This window comes from Lepus europaeus, chromosome 1, assembly GCF_033115175.1.
Source record: "Lepus europaeus isolate LE1 chromosome 1, mLepTim1.pri, whole genome shotgun sequence".
NCBI lineage: Eukaryota > Metazoa > Chordata > Mammalia > Lagomorpha > Leporidae > Lepus > Lepus europaeus.
In genome coordinates this window covers 42,446,407-42,466,795 of record NC_084827.1, presented here as the reverse complement: position 1 = coordinate 42,466,795, position 20,389 = coordinate 42,446,407, and the positions used below count along the sequence as shown (strand labels likewise).

The 20,389-nt window shown below is 38.7% G+C and overlaps 1 protein-coding gene across 5 annotated transcripts in view; it reads left to right on the top strand.

Annotated features, from left to right (window-relative positions):
• Positions 1-20,389, top strand: part of PHTF2 (putative homeodomain transcription factor 2) — a 134,947-nt gene that overhangs the window by 70,884 nt on the left and 43,674 nt on the right. For 3 of the 5 annotated variants that reach the window (XM_062211238.1, XM_062210977.1, XM_062211319.1), the window contains exons 3-7: positions 722-778; positions 11,388-11,457; positions 13,581-13,739; positions 16,918-17,083; positions 19,062-19,226. In XM_062211238.1, the coding sequence (XP_062067222.1) occupies positions 722-778; positions 11,388-11,457; positions 13,581-13,739; positions 16,918-17,083; positions 19,062-19,226 (617 nt within the window). The remainder of the gene's footprint in view (positions 1-721; positions 779-11,387; positions 11,458-13,580; positions 13,740-16,917; positions 17,084-19,061; positions 19,227-20,389) is intronic. The other 2 variants (XM_062211063.1, XM_062211153.1) reach the window with 2 other exon arrangements.

Sequence of the window (20,389 nt, the reverse complement as noted above, 5' to 3'; positions counted from 1 at the left end):
CAGTTAATGCAGATAGTAAAAATTCCTAATCATGATCATAGGCCATTGGCCCATTTTGGCTTCCTGTTTGGGTATAGAATATTAAGTAGAAACTTAGAGACACTAGGTGCTAAAAAGCAAAGAACTGGGTCAGAAAAACTAAAGAATGGTGTGTTCATCCTGCCTGGGTGAAAGTATAATTCACAGAACATCTTAGCATCTAATAATAATAGACATAGAAGCTTATGAAGAATCCTACTTCTTAATTCTTTCTCTGTGTTTTCAATTGTTTCATAACTTTATTTTCCAAGATAATTACTATCTTTGTTTTATGAAATTTTAATTCTGGAGAATATTAGTATTTTGCTTCTATAAAATAATTCTCTAAAGGACTTATTCCTTAAGAATTTTTTTCTTGAATATTGCAGAGTTATATTCTGTATAGCAGTGGCTTTCAAATATCAGAATCATCGAGGAAGATTTTGAAAACGGGCTTTGGGGCCCCATCCCATATTTCTGGTTTAGTAACTCTAGGATGGGCCCCGAGAGTTTGCATTTCTAACAAGTTCTGGTCCTGAATCCATACTTTGAGAGCCATTGCAACACAGTGTTGATCCCAGAAGTCTGAGACAGAACTGAATCTACTCTGTGCTGAATGAACACCTTGTTGCTTATAATTTAAGCAATGTTAGGTACCAGCAATGATCACTTAATGTGTCCTTGTCTTTTGTATTTCCCATAGATTGGAGCATATGATCAACAAATATGGGAAAAATCTGTTGAACAGAGAGAAATCAAGGTAACACATATATTTCATTTTATTTATCATGAAATGTGGTTCATTGAGTTGATTATTCACATTTTATTTAATGTCATACTTTTAAGATAAGAATTAATATTCTGTATAAATTTTTAAATCAAGAGGGACTCTGATGACATAGTCATGTGTCTTCTGGTGATTTTTTTTCTTTTTAGCATCTTTCTATTTAAAAATTAAATTTCTAATGATTATTTTTTGTCAGCTTCTTTTCCCTTTCACTTGTCACCTTATACTTCTAGTTTGCTTTCCTCCCTTTTGATGCTGTCATTGCTCTGTACAGTTTATTAAACTGGTAAGTGTTCCAGGACTTTTCCCGCCTGAGTTGATCCTGTGCTCATGCTACTCTGCTTAATTGACGTCTGCTGTTTTGGAGCTACTAACAGAATGACTTGGACACGAAAAGAGTCGCTGGAAAGTTGGTCATGAAAATTTGGGAAAGTAAAGTATTAATTAAAATGTTTTTATAGTAGGTGTTTTTTTTTTCCTGAACATGTGATACCTCTCTTAAGCTGATAAGATATTTTCATAGGCTACCTTGCTAGCATGAAGACTATTTTTAAACTAAATTTGTTGCTCTCGGCACTCTTTGGTGGTAATAAGATATATGTTTTTCATTTGCATAGATACTAATCAGCGTGTTCCTGCACGAGCTAAATTTAATCTGGGCCCAGAAAATGTTATTTTAGTTACTTGGCATTTTGAATTTTGTACAGAAACGTTTACAATAGATTGAATACCAGTGTCTGTCTAAAACATCTGTCAGTATTTAGACGGCTTATCTTTAATAAAGAGCTGCTTTCTTTGCCATTTGTCACTTTTAATCTTTAAACTATTTTTGACAGATTAATCATTTAGCAAGGTGGTAGTATGTGTTAACTGTGGGATGGGGACAGAGAGATGAAATAGATTATAGTGTTTTTGGAAGGTTAGATCCAGAATTACAAATGAGATAAATTCAGTTGAGAGGCATGTGTAAATCTCTGTAGGGGCATCCCCTGGGAAGGTGGGGAAAGACATCACAGAGGAAGTGGCTTAGGAACTGGCTCTGGAGAATGGGGAAGACAGAAGACAGGCATATGGCAATATAAGTAAAGGAAGAAAGCAACATTTCTGAGTCAGCAGTCCTCAGGAGTTGGATTTGGCAATAGGTTGGGTGGAGGAAGGAGATTAGGGTAGTTAGGACAGGAAAATGGAAGTCAGATTATGAAGGGGCTTGAATGTCTAACCCAAGTTTGGACATAATCTGGAAACTGTAAGCAAAAATACTAAATTTAAATTTTAACAAATTCACTCAGGCAACACTAAGTATGCTAGAAATACTAGAAGAAGAGTGAGTAGATTTTTGTTGACTGATGGAAGGATACAGAACAGAACATTGGGAAACTCCAAATAGGTAGGCACAGAAAGAGATGCAAGTGAAGGTGGGAGAGAAGTGGGAGTTCCACAAGGACGCAGTGTGGGGAAAGTATCAAGCAGAGTTGGAGTAGTCAAGCAAATAAGGAATAGCAGAGGGGCCTTTTAAGACGCCTTAAAGCGTTTTACTTTCTTTGAGGATAAGAAAAATTTTAATTCATCAGTCAGGGGCATTAACTACCTCGGGAGGTTGTATTACCAGGTACAGGACCTATAACTTCCTTCTGAAATGCATCTTTCTTTATGGATTATGCCACTGCTGAATGATAACTATTGCAGAGTTAAAAAAAAATTAAAACTTACTCTTGAATTATAGATTTGATTCGATTTGTTGACAAGGCTTAAAAGCACATTTCATTCTTTTTTTTTTTTTTTTTTTTTTTGGAAGATTTATTTATTTATTTGAGAGGCAGAGTTACAGAGAGGAAGACAGGGAGAGAGATCTTCCATAAGCTGGTTCCCTCCCCCAAATGGCCACAAAAGCTGGGGCTAGGCCAGGCCAAAGCAGGAGCTTCTTCTGGGCCTCCCACGTGGATATAGGGGCCCAAACACTTGGGCCATCTTCCACTGCTTCTTTTTTTTTTTTTTTTTTTTCTAAGATTTTTGTTTATTTGAGAGGCAGAGTTACAATCAGAGAGAGGGAGAGATGGAGAGAAAGGTCTTCCATCCACTGGTTCTCTCCCCAAATAGCCACAATGGCTGGAGGTGGGCCAATCTGAAGCCAGGAATCAGGAGCTTCTTCCGGGTTTCCTCCCATGCAAGTGCAAGGACCCAAGCACTTGGGCCGTTTTCCTCTGATTCCCCAGGCCATAAACAGAGAGCTGTATCAGAAGAGGAGCAGCCAGGACATGAACTGGTGCCTACAGGGGATGCCGGCTCCCCAGAGGAGGTTTCACCTGCTGTGCCACAGCGCCAGCTCTAGCACATTTCATTCTTGTAATACTTTGTGGTGGAGGCAAGTTATAGTGTAAGTGCATAATGTGTATCGATGTTAATATTTGATAAAAATAAAATATTCTGCCTGTTTAGGCAACACTGCACCAAGTATATTAGATTTGTTCTGTCTCAGCAGTTCTCTCATTTGTCAAAGCAGTGAGCAGCTACTAAGGAGATCAAAGAAAGCCATATGAGAAAATACATTTCTTACAAGTGTTTTTTTAAGACCAATAAAAGTACAAAATCTTTTGTAAATTGCAAATTATTTTTCCTTAAGTATTTTAGAAATTATAACTGAATGCTTTGCTTCATTTTCTAACCACCTTGACCAAAGCACCTACTAGACTTCAATATTTTTAAAAGAATTTTTTAAAATATTTGTTTGGAAGAAAGAGAGAGAGAGAGATCTTCCATGTGCTAGTTCACGCCCCAACAGCAAGGTCTGGGCCAGGCCGAAGCCAGGAGCCAGGAGCTTCTTCCAGGTCTCCCATGTGGGTGGCAGGGGCCCAGACACATGGGTCATCTGCTGCTGTTTTTTCCAGACGCATTAACAGGGAGCTGGATCAGAATTGGAGCAGCTGGGACATGAACTGGCACCCATGTAGGATGTCATCATCACAGGCAGCAACTTCACCCTCTAGCCTCCCCTCCTCCCTTAAACTTTTTTTTTTTTTTTTTTAAAGATTTAAGCTTTTTATTTGAAAGACAGAGATACAGAGACAGGGAGAGAGCTTATCCCCAAAGAGCCACAACAGCTAGGACTGGGCCAGGCCGAAGCCAGAAACTAGGAGCTTCTTCCAGGTCTCCCTCATGGGTACAGGGGTCCAAGCACTGGGGTCATCTGCTGCTGCTTTTCCCAGCCGTGTTAGTGGGGAGCTGGATTGAAAGTAGGGCAGCCAGGACTTGAACATGATGCTGGTGTCCCAGGTGGCAGCTCTACCTGTTACTCCACTGGCCTCTAGCATCTACTAGACTTTTAAAGCTTCAACAAAAAGCTTATTGAAACATTTTAGAAGCAAAAAGGAATTGGAAACTGAACAGGATTACTAGAAAGTGAATCTGAGGTTTCTGGCCTTTGAGAGAGTCTGAGTAGCGAGTCTAGATCACTGAACAGAAGCTCTTTCTAAACAAACAGGCCTTTTCAGTTTTTTGCTCAACCTTATCTGTATATGTACTCATGTTTTAAAAAATAAAAAACTTCAGACTATTACGTCATTGTACTGTGGAATGTATTTAAGGAGTTTAAGTGTATTAAAGACAGGAAGAAATATTTTATTTCTTAGGGATTAATTGTATGTGTATTGCTTGTTTCTACTTTTTAATTAGTGCAAAACCAAGTAGTTTTGAAAATTACTTTTCTTGGCTGGTGCCGCGGCTCAATAGGCTAATCCTCCGCCTGCGGCGCCGGCACACCAGGTTCTAGTCTCGGTTGGGGTGCCGCATTCTGTCCCGGTTGCTCCTCTTCCAGTCCAGCTCTCTGCTGTGGCCTGGGCGTGCAGTGGAGGATGGCTCAAGTGCTTGGGCCCTGCACCCACATGGTAGACCAGGAGAAGCACCTGGCTCCTGGCTTCGGATCAGCATGGTGTGCCGGCTGTGGCAGCCATTGGAGGGTGAACCAACGGTAAAGGAAGACCTTTCTCTCTCTCTCACTGTCCACTCTACCTGTCAAAAAAAAAAAAAAAAAAAAGAAAGAAAGAAAATTTCTTTTTCAAAAACTAACTTAGATTTTGTTTTTTACTTGTTCATTTAAAATTTTGAGGGTTCATGATTATTACTGAAAATTATGCTACTTTGTTTGAATGTAGTTTACCCCTAACTAACTGAAAAATATTCAACTTAAAATATCTATTTAAGTAAAATCAGATTTTATGAATGCTCAAATGTTGGTACTATTTTCATTTCTGTGAATAAAGTTGTTAATGTTAGATATATGAGTGAACTTTTTCTGTATTTCTTTTTAATCCATTTTAGTCTGATGGGCTCCCTTGAAGGGGAAGTATTTTTTTTTAATTAATTAATTAATTAATTTGAAAGTTACAGAGAGAAAGGGAGAGACAGAGAGATCTTCTATCCTCTGACTCACTCCTCAAATGGCTGTGATAGCCAGGGTTGTTCCAGGAGCTTCTTCCAGGTCTCCCATGTGGATGCAGCGGCCCAAGCACTTGTGCTATCCTCCGTTGCTTCCTCAGACACATTAACAGGGAGCTGGATTGGAAGTAGAGCAGCCAGAACACATGCGGTGCCCATGTGGGATGCCAGCATCACAGGCAGCAGCTTGACCCGCTATATACTACAATGCCAGCCCTCCAAATAAGTTTAATAAACTTTAAAATAGAAAAATGAACCACATATAAACAAAGTCAGGTAGAATGAGCTTGTTGAAAACAACATAGTTACATAAATTAAGACAATTTACTATTTCTCTGTGGAACTTAGCTCTTGGAACAATCTTTTTTTGACAGGCAGAGGGGACAGTGAGAGAGAGAGAGAGAAAGGTCTTCCTTTTGCTGTTGGTTCACCCTCCAATGGCCACCACGGCCGGCGCACTGTGCTGATCTGAAGGCAGGAGCCAGCTGCTTCTCCTGGTCTCCCATGCGGGTGCAGGGCCCAAGCACTTGGGCCATCCTCCACTGCCTTCCCGGGCCATAGCAGAGAGCTGGCCTGGAAGAGGGGCAACCGAGATAGAATCTGGCGCCCCGACTGGGACTAGAACCTGGTGTGCCGGCGCTGCAAGGCGGAGGATTAGCCTATTGAGCCACGGCACCGGCCGGAACAATCTTTTTAAAAATTTTAGGGATACATAGGGAAATTAAGCTTCAGATTAGTCAGAAAACAATGGCATTAAGGTCAAGTTGTTAGACAAGGAATTATAATGGAAATAAACTAAAGTATGTTCTATTTTCATTTTTGACAATAATAAAAGTAAAAACCTGTTGTAATAAACTTCATACCAAATCAAAATAGTATTTTCAAATGAAATTTTGTTTAAAGTTTTATTTTATTGCAAAATCATGGGAATGACTTAGAATCTATCAATCATGGGAAGTAACATTGAGATGGGAAGTATTATTTCTGCCAGTTACGTTCTATAAAATCACAACAAACCCTGAATTAGCAAATACTGAATCATTGCTACTAGAGATATAATTAGGTTCCTGTGATCCTTTGGTTACAGGGCATTCATCAACTAGTCAGGTATATAACCTTGTTTATTTTTTTTCTCTTGCGCAGAACTATACAGCCTTACAGTTATAAACTTCATACACTTCATAATTATATTTAGGAACATGGTGATTCTTCCCACTGTACCCAATTCCCAACCCCTCTTCCTCCTTCGTTTCTTATTCCCACTCTTATTTTTTACTGAGATCTGTTTTCAATGGACTTTATACACATATGTTTAATTCTATGTTATTTAAAAAAAATCAAACTGTTCTTCAGCAGTCAAGACAAGGGCTGTTCAAGTCATTGCTTCTCAAAAAGTCAATTTACTTCTACAGATTGCCTTTTAGTTGCTCTGTTGGTTATCACAGGTCAGAAAGAACATATGGTATTTGTCCCTTTGAGACTGGCTTATTTCACTAAGTATAATGTTTTCCTGATTTATCCATTTTGTTGTAAATGACCAGATTCCATTTTTTATTGCTGTATAGTATTCCATAGTATACATATCCTATAATTTCTTTATCTAGTCTTCAATTGTCTGGCATTTGGGTTGATTCCATGTCTTAGCTTCTATGAATTAAGTTGCAATAAACATAGGGGTACAGATAACTCAAGGTCTCCTGTGTGTCCATATGATTTTCCACAGCATTTTTTTCCTTTTTTTTTTTTCCTAAAGATTTGTGTATTTATTTGAAAGGCAGACCTACAGAGAGGCAGAGGCAGAGAGAGAGAGAGGTCTTCCATCCTCTGATTCATTCCCCAGGTGGCTGCAACGGCTGGAGCTGTGCTGATCCAAAGCCAGGAGCCAGGAGCTTCCTCCAGGTCTCCCACACAGGTGTAGGGGCCCAAGGTCTTGGACATCTTCCACTGTTTTCCCAGGTCATAGCAGAGAGCTGGATCAGAAATGGAGCAGCTGGGACTCGAACCAGCACCCAAATGGGATGCCAGCACTGCAGGCAGTGGCTTCACCCACTAAGACACAGTGTCAGCCCCTCAACATCATTTTTTCTATATCTGAGAAGAATGTCCTTGGTATTTTGATATTGTATTGAATCTGTAAATTGCTTTTGGAAGTATGGACATTTTGATGATATTGATTCTTCCAATACATGAACATGGAAGATTTTTCCGTTTTTTGTATCTTCTTCTATTTCTTTCTTTAATATTTTATAATTCTCATCATAGAGCTCTTTGACATCCTTGGTTAAATTTATTCCAAGGTATTTGATTTTTTTTGTAGTGTTTGTAAAGGGGCTTGATCTTAGAAGTTCATTCTCAGACATGGCATTGTCTGTATACAACGACTGTTTTATGTATTGATTTTATATCTTGTTACTTTACCAACTCCTCCATGAGTTCCAGTAGTCTCTTAGTAGAGTCTTTTGGATCTCTTTTATATAAAATCAAGTGATCTGCAGATAGGGATAGTTTAAGTTCCTCATTCCCAATTTGAATCCCTTTGATTTCTTTTTGTGTTTAATGGCTTTGGCTAAAACTTCCAGGACTATATTGACTAGCAATGGTGAGAGTGGGCATTTTTGTCTGGTTGTGGATCTCAGTGGGTATGCTTCCAACTTTTCCCCATTCAATAGGATGCTGGCCATGGGTTTGTCATAAATTACCTTTATTATGTTGAGGAGTGTTCCTTCTATACCCAATTTGAGAAGAATTGGAGTTATAATAGAATTCAGTAGTGAAGCTAGGGCTTTTCTTTGTTGGGAAGGTCTTTATTACTGATTCAGTTTTCATCTTCGTTATGGGTCTGTTTAGGCTTTCTCTGTCTTCATGGTTTAATTTAGGTGGGTTGTTTGTGTTTAGAAATCTATCCATTTGTTCTAGATTTCCCAGTTTGTTGGCATACAGCTCTTTGTCGTAATTTCTGGTGATTCATTTTATGTCTGTGGTGTCTGTTGTTACATTTCCTCTAATTTTATTGATTTGGGTATTCTCTCTCTTTTTTTTTTTTTTTTTTGTGACTTGAGCCAATGGTGTGTCAATTTTGTTTATGTTTTCAAAAAAAAAAAAACCCCAGCTCTTTTGATGATCTTTTAAATTTTTTTGTTTCAATTTTGTTGATTTCTTCTCGAATTTTAATTATTTCCTTTCTCCTACTAGTTTTGGGTTTGGTTTATTGTTGCTTTTCTAAATCCTTGACGTGCATAGATAGTTCAGTTTCTTGATGTGGGTACCAATTGCTATAAACTTTCCTCTTGACACTGCTTTTGCTGTATCCCATAAATTTTGATACGTTGTCACTTCATTTGTTTCCAGAAATTTTTTTTTATTTCTCTTTTAATTTCTTCTGTGACCCACTGTTCATTTAGGAGCGTGTTGTTTAGTCTCCATGTGTTTGCATATGTTCTAGAGAGTCCTGACTTCTTGATTTCCAGCTAAATCACATTGAGAAGGTGCAAGCTGAGAGTTACTTTATGGCCTAGCATGTGGTCAGTTCTAGAGAAAGTTCCATGCACTGGTGAGAAGAATGTTTATTCTGCAACTATAGGATGGAAAGTTCTGTGGATATCTGTTAGGTCCATTTGGTCTGTGGTGTTGATTAACTCTGTTGTTTCCTTGCTGATTTTCTGTCTTGTTGACCTGTCCATTGCTGAAAGAGGGTGTAGGGATTGAAGTTCCCCATTACTATTGTATTAGAGTCTATGTCTCCCTTTACATACCTTAACTTTTCTTCTAAACAGCCAGGTTCCCTATAATTAGGTGCATATACATTTGTAATAGTTACATCTTCCTAATGAATTGGTCCCTTAATCATCACACAGTGCCCTTCTTTGTCTCTTAACAGTTTTTGTGTTGAAGTCTGTTTTGTCTGATGGCTACACCATCTCTTTTGGATTCTGTTACCATGGAATATCTTTTTCCATCCTTTCGTTTTCAGTTTGCCTGCATCTTTGTTGGTGAGATGTGTTTATTGTAGGCAGCAAATAGGTGGGTTTGTTTTTTAATCCATTCAGCCAGTCTGTGTCTTTTAACTGGAGAGTTGAGGCCATAAGAAACCTTGGAATGCACTTTATTTTATTTTTTTGACAGGCAGAGTGGACAGTAAGAGAGAGAGAGAGACAGAGAGAAAGGTCTTCCTTTTCCGTTGGTTCACCCCCCAATGGCCACTGCTGCCAGCGCGCTGTAGCTGGCGCACCGCGCTGATCCGAAGCCAGGAGCCAGCTGCTTATCCTGGTCTCCCATGTGGGTGCAGGGCCCAAGCACTTGGGCCATCCTCCACTGCACTCCCGGGCCACAGCAGAGAGCTGGACTGGAAGAGGAACAACCAGGACAGAATCCAGCACCCCGACTGGGACTGGAACCCGGTGTGCCGGCGCCACAGGCAGAGGATTAGCCTATTGAGCCACAGCGCCGGCCTCCCCTTACATTCTTTCATAGTGATGAGGCTGCTCCCTTCCTACTCTGCCATCTTAATCCAATCCCATAACCTTGTTTTATGTATGTTTCTGTATAAAGATGCCTTATTTTGTATATATTATAGACTCACAGTGAACTCATAGCCAACAGCACTGTAACTGATGTCTGAATGGAAGTTGCCTATCATACATTTTCTCCATAAGGCATAAAAGAGCCTTCTTGAATTTGGGGCAGTATTCTTGGGGTCATGTTAAATAACACAGTTGCCAACAAAAAGCACAGAAATGTGGTACTAAGTAGAGCATGAAAAGGACATTTGTTTACAATTCTGAGACCTGAAACAAGAAAGCAAGGCATTGCCTTGTTCAGCTTTCAGTTGGAAACTTGTGCAGTAGGAATTCAGGTTTCTTTCTTTCTTTCTTTTTTTTGCAACTCTGCACGTTTCTGCAAATAAGGACAAAAGCACTAATATTGATTTGGGACTACAAGCAAATTTTAGTGAGTGGGTAAATTTGCAAGTATGGAATCAGGCTGTGAGAATCAGCTAAAGTATTGCCTTATCATTAATGCTGACCATTAATGAGTTTAGCCTAAGCTCATCTAATTCTTAATATGCTACTCTTAATAAAAAGTGATTTGTTTTTCCATTTTCTTTATTCACTAATTTTGACCTCCATCCCTACTCTCACTCAGTACAACCTAATCTCAGTGTTCAATAATTTAAATTTTAAGTGAATGCAGTTCACATTAACTGTCTCCTCCTCCTCCTCTTCATGGCCTCAGAGTGCTGAGATGATGAAGCAGTGCTGTATTCTCATTGGTGGTTAGCTGGGGACATAGAGTGGTGACCTTGAATTGCATCTTCCTCTGGGTTCCAGTGATCTCACTCCCACCTGCTGGCAGCTTTGGAGAAGCCTGGTCCTCAGCTCTGTGATCACTGCTTTATGGGATTGCGCCATCATCACATTTGATGGCTTTTTTGTTTGTTTGCTTTTTTAAAAGGTTTATTTTTTACTAGAAAGGCAGAGTTACAGAGAAAGAGACAGAGAGAGACATTAATAGAATCTTCTATTCATTGATTTACTTCCCAAGTGGCTGCAATGGCTGGGGCTGGACCAGACAGAATAGGAGCAAGGAATTCCATCCATGTCTCCCACATGGGTGCAGGGGCCCAAGTACTCAAGCCATCTTCCACTGCTTTCCCAGGTGCATTAGCAGGCAGCAGTATCAGAACTGTAGCAGCCAGGACTCGAACCAGCAACATTCATATGGGATGCCAGCATCATAGGTGGCGATTTAACCTGCTGCACCACAACACCAGCCCCAACTTGAGGGCCTTCAAGGCTCCTCCACCCACCCTCAGCACATTCTTAAGGCCAGTCTGGGTCCCGTGCAGTATCCTAGACCCTCCCAAGCTGCATCCCCGAACTTGCTGTGGTGTGGAATGATAGTCTTTGTGTTAGATTTTACTGTTAGTATTAAACAAGCTGTACATGTTGCATTCATCCCTAAATATGTCCTTTTGGAAAGTAATGTATTATAAATTATAATACTAGACTTATGTTCTATTTCTAACAGTTATATACGAGTTATATTTTCATCCAGTAGAATAAAGATTTTATTTTAACTTGGAATATTTATAAGTTGATTGTTTTTTGCAATTCTGAATTTCTGTTCTAACACTACTTTTCATGTATTGTAGGGGTTAAGGAATAAACCAAAGAAAACAGCACATGTGAAACCAGACCTCATAGATGTTGATCTTGTAAGAGGTAAGTCTTGGCACCATCGCAAAAAATATCCTACATGAAGGATCTCACTCGAGACTCCAGTGGAAAGAAGGGGCCATCAAAGAAGGATGTACTTTTCTCTAAGGGGAGGAGAGAACCTCCACTTTGCTTATGGCCTTGTCTAAATACTGACGGAGTTTGTGGTCACAAAATGCTTCCATAGCCTTGGCAGCTCATGGCAAGAGCCTCGGGTGATCACTGATGTCATAAATAAGAGAGTTAATTGTTAAACTAACAACAGAAGTCACTATGCATGTAGTCCCCATGTAGGACCTCTGTCCTTAATGAGTTGTACTATGAGAATTAACTGCAAATCTTGTTCTCAAAGAGTACTTTATACATTGCGTGTATGTGTGGTTGCAAACTGTTGAAATCTTTACTTAGTATAGAGTTGATCTTCTGTAAATAAAGTTAATTAAAAATGAATCTTAATGAAGAATGGGATGGGAGAGGGAGTAGGAGGTGGGACAGGACTAGGGGTGGGAGGGTGGGTATGGGGAGAAGAAACACTATATTCCTAACATTGTACCTTTGAAATTTATATTCATTAAATAAAAGGTTTAAAAAAAGAGAGAGATGGCCGGCGCCGCGGCTCACTAGGCTAATCCTCCGCCTTGCGACGCCGGCACACCCGGGTTCTAGTCCCGGTCGGGGCACCGGATTCTGTCCCGGTTGCCCCTCTTCCAGGCCAGCTCTCTGCTATGGCCCGGGAGTGCAGTGGAGGATGGCCCAAGTGCTTGGGCCCTGCACCCCATGGGAGACCAAGAGAAGCAGCTGGCTCCTGCCTTCAGATCAGCACGGTGCACCGGCCGCAGCGCGCCAACCGCGGCGGCCATTGGAGGGTGAACCAATGGCAAAAGGAAGACCTTTCTCTCTGTCTCTCTCTCTCACTGTCCACTCTGCCTGTCAAAAAAAAAAAAAAAGAGGTAAGTCTTGGAAAAATAGATACTTCATAGTAGTCGACATGTCATTGAAAAAAACAATTCAAAATAAGTTAGATATATATTGTAGGAATAAAAGCAGTAGCAATCTGGATGAAGGCAGGAATTGAATGAAAAGGAACTGAAGCATCTAAATACCATTGACTGATCTTTCCATCCACTAAAGATTATTCCAGAAAATAAACATAAAAATTATCAGCTTATGTTTGCTTAGTAAACTGCAGGATTCAGTTAGAAAAATTAAAATGATCACTTGTAATTTGTAACTGGAACTGATACTTGTATTTTGTCCTATATTTATAAAACGTGTGGAAGAAATTCTGCTATTTTAATTGATAGTCTTTTTCAAATTACTTGGTGTAATATTGTGGCCTGAAGATATTTTTTTAAATTATGATTTTTTTGAGAGATAGAGTTACAGAGAGAGAGAGAGAGAGTGGGAGAGACAGAGAGAAAGGTCTTCCATCCACTGGTTCAGTTTCCAAATCACTGCAACGGCTGGAGCTGGGCCAATCTGATGCCAGGAGCCAGGAACTTTCTTTCAGGTCTCCCATGTAGGTGCAGGGGCTCAAGCACTTGGACCATTTCTGCTGCTTTCACAGGCCATAGCAGAGAGCAGGATCAGAAGAGGAGCAGCTGGGACTCGAACTTATATATATATATATATATATATTTTTTTTTTTTTTTGACAGGCAGAGTTAGTGAGAGAGAGAGACAGAGAGAAAGAAAAGTCTTCCTTTTTCTGTTGGTTCACCTCCCAAGTGGCCGCTACGGCCAGTGTGTTGCGGCCGGCACGCTGAGCTGATCTGAAGCCAGGAGCCAGGTGCTTCCTCCTGATCTCCCATGGGGTGCAGGGCCCAAGTACTTGGGCCATCCTCCACTGCACTCCCAGGCCATAGCAGAGAGCTGGATTGGAAGAGGGGCAACCGGGACTAGAACCCGGGGTGCCGGCACCGTAGGCAGAGGATTAGCCTAGTGAGCTGTAGCACCAGCCAGAATATTATTTTTAAAAAGTGTTTACTACCCCCAAATTGGACCTTTCTCACTCATAGCATGGTACTGAATACAATTCTGTATGTGGTGGTGTTTTTTAAATGCTGAATTTTTTTCTCAGAGGAAATTAAAGAACAATAAATGTATTCTCTGTTTATTTTACTTTTTCAGGATCTGCATTTGCTAAAGCAAAGCCTGAAAGCCCTTGGACTTCTCTGACTAGAAAGGGAATTGTCCGAGTTGTATTTTTCCCCTTTTTCTTCCGGTGGTGGTTACAAGTGACATCAAAGGTCATCTTTTTCTGGCTTCTTGTCCTTTATCTTCTTCAAGGTATAATTAAGTGATGAAAATGAAGTTTGCTTTTAACTTTCAAGATGTTATATTGTTAGGGTTACTAAGATGTTGAGCACATACTAACTACAACTGAGTATGAAGTGAGTATGAGTATATCATAAGATAGATAACTATCTTATCAAATGTTAAACATATTTGAGAAAACAAAAATGTTAGTTTCCAATATAAATTTATGAAACTTGAAATCTGTGAGCAGCTAAAGAAAAATAAAAATTAAGAGAATTTTTTTAAAATTAGAAAAAATAATCTCCAAAGTATACCCCTCACACTGTGTAATATACCTGGTCCAAATTCATTTTTTTCCCCTTCAAGCATGGTTTGTTTTTCTGTACTTTTCACCATTGTAATCTGAGCTATTCCCATATACAATATTCTGTATTCCCATACAATATTCTGTATTGAAGATCTCTATACCATTCGCTGTTCTAAGTGCTTTCTCAGATCTCATACCACCCAGTGAAATATTGACGCCATTGTTATGCCTGACTTATAAGGCATGGGACCCAAGAGATCCAAGGGTCCGAAACCACATTGCTACCAGGTATGGTAGACCCCAGGCTTGACCCGCACACTTAATAACTCTGTTACTCTGCCTCCCAACACAGTAGCGTTCTAGTGCACAGTCATGTACGTGTACAACATGATAGCAAGAACTGCAAAAAGCTCATGGAAAATGGAATTGAAAGGTAGGGTTGACAATGGGAGCCAGCAATGATGGCTCAAATAGTTGCATTCCTGCCACCTGCAAGGGAGACCTGTATTGAGTTCCTAACTCATGGCTTTGCGTCACCCCATCCCCTATTGTTGAGAGCATTTGGAGGATGAACTAGCAGATGGGACCTCTTTCTCTCTGTCCATATCTCTCTGTCCCAACTAAATAAATATTTTTAAAAGATAAGTTTATTGGTGTGCAAAAAAAAGGGGGCTGGCGCCATGGTTCACTTGGTTAATCCTCTGCCTGCGGTGCCAGCATCCCATATGGGCACTGGGTTCTAGTCCTTGTTGCTCCTCTTCCAGTCCAGCTCTTTGCTGTGGCCCAGGAGGGCAGTGGAGGATGGCCCAAGTGCTTGGGCCCCTGCACCTGCATGGTAGACCAGGAAGAAGCTCCTGGCTTCAGATCAGAGTATCTCCGGCCGTAGTGGCCATTTCGGGGGTGAGCCAATGGAAGGAAGATCTTTCTGTCTCTCTCTCTCACTGTCTAACTCTATCTGTCAAATAATTTAAAAAAAATTTTTGAAATCCATGCATAGTTTTTTCCATAATACACATTTTCCATGAACGTTTTGATCTCTTCTGTATGTATTACCATAGAGTATTTGAAGACAGAGAAAGAAACTACTCACATTCTATCACACTAACAAAACAGTTATTTTAATTTGGTTGATGCCCTTTCAGTCTATTTAATGTGTTACTTTTTAAAAAAAAAATTATAATCCTGAATGATTATTCAAATGTATTTTATCAGCAGACTCTAAAAGGTATCTTTTATGTATTTGAAAGTATAATAAAATGACAGACTTTTATTTAGACAAAGCTTTTTCTTCCAAGCCAGGATACATCTTCTTATGATGTAAAAAGCATGGATTGTGTTGATTTTGTGGTGGTTGTTTTTCTGATTAAATATGTATATGTTTATGGCAAAAAATTTGGAAAATGTAGAAAAAGCTAAAGAAAAATAACTACTCATAATCTTGCCTTTTAGTACACTTGATAATGTATCTACATAGATAAGATTATTATATATATAATTGTATATTCTTTTATGCCCAATGTCATAACAGATATCAGAGTCTTTAATTACTAGAAAACATTTCTAGTAATTCATCCTACATCAACATTGGGTATTAAAACTGTTTGCTCTCTTTAGCTATTATAATTATTGCTGAACTGAGCATACGTGTTTATGTCGCCTTTCTTATATTTTGACTTATTTTCTTATGATAGATTCTTTAAAAATGCATGAAATTCTATGTAATAGCATTTCCAGTGGTTTTCATTCACACTAAATTTATTTTTATTCAGTATTTTGTAGGTATAATTATAATTTTTAGAGTTAAATATTTTGTTAAACATTGAGTCTATTTTGTTAAAGTAAATTATGTACACCATGACATTTTAACCCAGATTGCATCTATTCAAAATATGAACCTTACATTAACCATATCACAGTGATTACACTTAATGAAATGAACAAAAGTCTCCTAATATTCAGATTCCCCACTTGTTCCAAAAGAGAATTAAGTCCTCTGCGCTCTGGATCCCTGTGCTTACAGGCTCAGATGATGTCTTCACTTTTTATGCTGCTGACTCTGCTTTGCTTGCTTGTCATATTCTTAGGTTTTCCCCTTCCAGGTGGTGCTTGAGGGAGCCCCTGGCAATTTATTATTTCCATAATCATTAGTATTTTCAATATAGGAGAATGGCCTTCTTCAAGCACCTATATTATTCCTGAAATAGATTATGGTCTTCTTAGGTCCTGAGTCCATCTTTTTTTATTAACTCCTATGACCAGAGTTACTAAGACTATAGCAAGTCTAAATTACATGTTGATCCCTGAGGTGGGAGAAGTAAGGTCATTTGATTGACAGATAAAGGAGGGAGCCTCTCACCAGGTAGAGAGTTTATGTCCAGAAAGTCTAAAGGATTCTGAGCAAAAATACAGAATAGTGATTGGCATTGATGAGCATATAATAGTTTCCATAGAAAAATGTGTCTAAGTAAATTCATGTTTATAGTTCTGAATAGATGGGCCTCTGTAAGAATCTTTATAACTTTATTATGCATTTATTATAAAACTTCCTTATTTTTAAAAACAAAGAAATAAATGTATTTAAGGTTACTGTGATTCTTTGGATTATCTCTGATCTTAGCAGGAATATTCTTCGATTCATGCACATCTAATTTTCATTGCAGTGTTGGGGTGTGTACTTTAGTGAATATCTTTAGCGTTATCTTATTCTAAGACTATTGCTAAGTACCATGGCTAAGCTGTGGCAAATAAAATAATCCAAAAGGGCTTATATGGGCTAACATTTTAAACTCATTTAAATTTAGAAAAATAATCTGGCAAAAATTATAAGAGCAACTTTAAAAGCTTTGAAGAAACGACTGTCAGATTTCTATAATTAAATGTATTTTCTTTCCCTTTTTGTAGTTGCCGCAATAGTATTATTCTGTTCCGCTTCTAGCCCACATAGCATCCCTCTGACCGAAGTGATTGGGCCGATATGGCTGATGCTGCTCCTGGGAACTGTGCACTGCCAGATTGTTTCAACAAGGACACCCAAGCCTCCGCTCAGCACAGGCGGAAAAAGGAGGAGGTATTGTGTTGAAAAGTAATCTTGTGCTAGATTTTTGTCATTTGAATCGAGGATTGTTCTTGGTTGCTCTTAGCATCATAAAATAAAACATTATCTTGTGAAGTTGCTCTTTCAAATAAAGCACTTGAACTTAGAATCAGTTACTTTATGTTTGCTTTGCTTCAAGACCATTTGAGACCACATTCTTGAAACTCATTTATAATCACCTGATGTTAATATAGGGAATAAATGAAAGGACTTCAAAAAGTTCATAGAAAATTGTGCAGAAAATTTTGAAATGCACAGTTTTTCTCCCTCCCTCTCTCCCTCTTTCCCTCCCTCCCTTCCTTCTGATTTATCTATTTGAAAGTCAGAGTTACAACAAGAGGGAGAGACAGAGACAGGGATGAAAGAGAGATCTTCTGTCTGCGAGTTCACGCCCCAAAATGAGTGCAACAGCCAGGGCTAGGCCAGGAGCCAGGAGCTTCATCTAGGTCTCCTACTTGGGTACAGGGGCCCAAGCACTTGGGTCATCCTCCGCTGCTTTCCCAGGCACATTACCAGAGAGCTGGCTTGGAAGTGGAGCAGCTAGAACTCTAACTGGTGCCTATATGGGATGTCGGTACTGCAGATGACAGCTTAATCTGCTGTGCCACAGCACCAGCCCCATAGATTTTCATAATAAGCATTTTCAGTGAACTTTTTGAAGATTCCACATATGTTAATTGGAATTGCTGATAATTCCCACTACTTACAAAGTCTTATATATTTTTTAAAGATTTATTTATTTACTTGAAAGAGTTACAGAGAGAGAGAAGAGAAAGAGAGATCTTCATCAGCTGTTTCACTCCCCAAATGGCCTCAAAGGCCAGGGCTGGGCCAGGCCGAAGCTGGAGCCAGACTTTACATGGGTGAGGGGCCAAAGCACTCGATCCACCCCCTGCTGCTTTTCCAGGTCACCAGTAGGGAGCTGGATTGGAGGTGGAGCAGCCAAGACTTGAAATGGCACCCATATGGGAGGCTGGTACTGTAGACAGAGGCTTAACCTGCTGCACCAGAGTACTAGCCCCAAAATCTTATATTTCTTTTTTTTTTTTTAACATGTATTTTATTTATTTGAAAGAGTTGAAAGAGTGAGAGAGGCCATCCATCTGCTGGTTCACTCCCCAAATGGCCACAAAGCCAGGGTTGGGCCAGTCCTGAGCCAGTAACCTGGGGCTTCTTCAGGGTTTCCCACGTGGGTACAGAGGCCAAGCACTAGGACCATTTTCTGCCCCTTTCCCAGGTGCATTATCAGGGAGCTGGATCAGAAGTGGAGCAGCTGGGTCTCAAACTGCAGGCTATAGCTTAACCTGTTAAACCACAACCTTGGCCCTGAAAATCTGATATTTTTAAGATGCTCTAGCAAAAATCAGAGCTAAGGAAGAATTTCAGCTAAACTCTGTTAAATGCTGTTTGAAGTTGATTAATATTACTGTTTGATTAAGTAAACATAGCAAGTCTTACTGGCCACTCTGCATAATGGAATTCTGTTTTAAGGATCTTTGGGAGCAATTCATCTTTTAAATATCATTGTTATATTATTACATTTGTGGTTTTGCAGTATTGTGATTTAAAACTGTCTGATTTTTTAAAAAACAGTACCCATAGCAAAAGCATTGCTGATTGGTTAGATTATAATTATCTGCAATCTAAAATTTCTTCTTTCTTCATCTGCAGATAAGTGGCATTCAAATAGGGGAGAACTGCTTTTGTAACTATGTCCAATGTGAACCCTGCAATCTTTTATCCACTGACCTGTCAATATGAGCAACTTAACACTTAGAGAAATTGGTCTTGAATATGCACCATGATATTTGGATAAATTTTGTTCAGTAAATCTTAAATTTTATTGCGTAATAAAGTTTCTGTGTTTATATTTTAAATTTTCAACAAAGTACTGAGGAAGTGGTTGTGAAAATTCTAAAGCTACCTTCACTCTTAATCTCTCCTGATGAAGGAAATTAAGAAAAGCAGCCCATTTGGAAGTACATAGGGAAGGAGATGGTTCTAGTACCACAGATAACACACAAGAGGGAGCAGTGCAGAGCCACGGTACAAGCACCTCTTACAGCGTTGGCGCTGTCTTCAGAGATCTCTGGCATGCTGCTTTCTTTTTATCAGGGTTTGTATTTATTCAAGGCTTTCTATGGCATAAAGATCCACTACCCCTTTTCTGACACTTCTATCTCATAAATACTAATGTCTTTAAATATGACAGCCTCAGTGTGAATTTTTTTTTAACAAATAATAATGTTAGAGAATGCAAAAATGGAAATCATAATGTTTACTTTGAATTATATATAAATACATTGATATGAGAATGAATATATACTAACAAAGTATATTTACTTAAGATTCCTTGATTTTGATTTTACAGTTATCAAGTGCTATTTTGCTTCTGATAATTTATTTTTCTCAGTTTTATAGGTCAAAACTGTTAATTAATATGTCATGTGAGTTGGGTAAAAGTTTTCTTCTAATTTCCTCACTAGATTATCCAAAATTACCTGAAATAAGATGCATTGACATTGTTATTCAAGTGAATAGGGTGTATACTGTATCATGAAATTCTTTTGTGCATGAAACTTTTTATACAATTTGTACCATTAGTGAAGATTTGCCAAATGGCAAGATATAATGACATCAGACTTCAAAATAAATTAAACCAGACTTAATTTTGTGATGTTATGTTGAATATTTAAGCCAAAACATTTAAGAATAATGTTATTCATATATATAAAATAAAATTTTAAAAGTTAAAAAAGCTGTGATTAAAATATTCATTGTAACTTATAAAAGGTGCTAAATTAATAAATCAAGAAATGGGATACTGTAAATAACTATTTTCATTCGTTTTGTTAACTGTAATATCCCCATTTCATCCATTTATGATTGTGCTCTTATGATAAAGTTTATCATACATTATGTCACTAAGCAATTATATCCTGGTCATATTTTCACTGAGTGTGATTTTTGGGGAAGTTTTCCAAAATTATAATAGTTTGCAGTAATATGGCATAGATTAAGTTGAAACCCTTGTGCCTCCTCCAGAGAGGATGTTTTTGTTTTTTTGAATTGGGTTACAGTCTGTCTATATATTTCTGTCTTCTTAGTCTTATTTTTTCAAAAAGGTCTCTAACACTAGGATATGACAGTTTAATCACTGAAGAGTAATTTTTTAATCTTTAAAATTTTTTTGTTTAATTTAAGAGAGAGAGAGCGAGCTTCCATACCATCCAGTGGTTCACTCGCTAAGTGTCCACAATGGCTAGGGCTAGGGCTGAC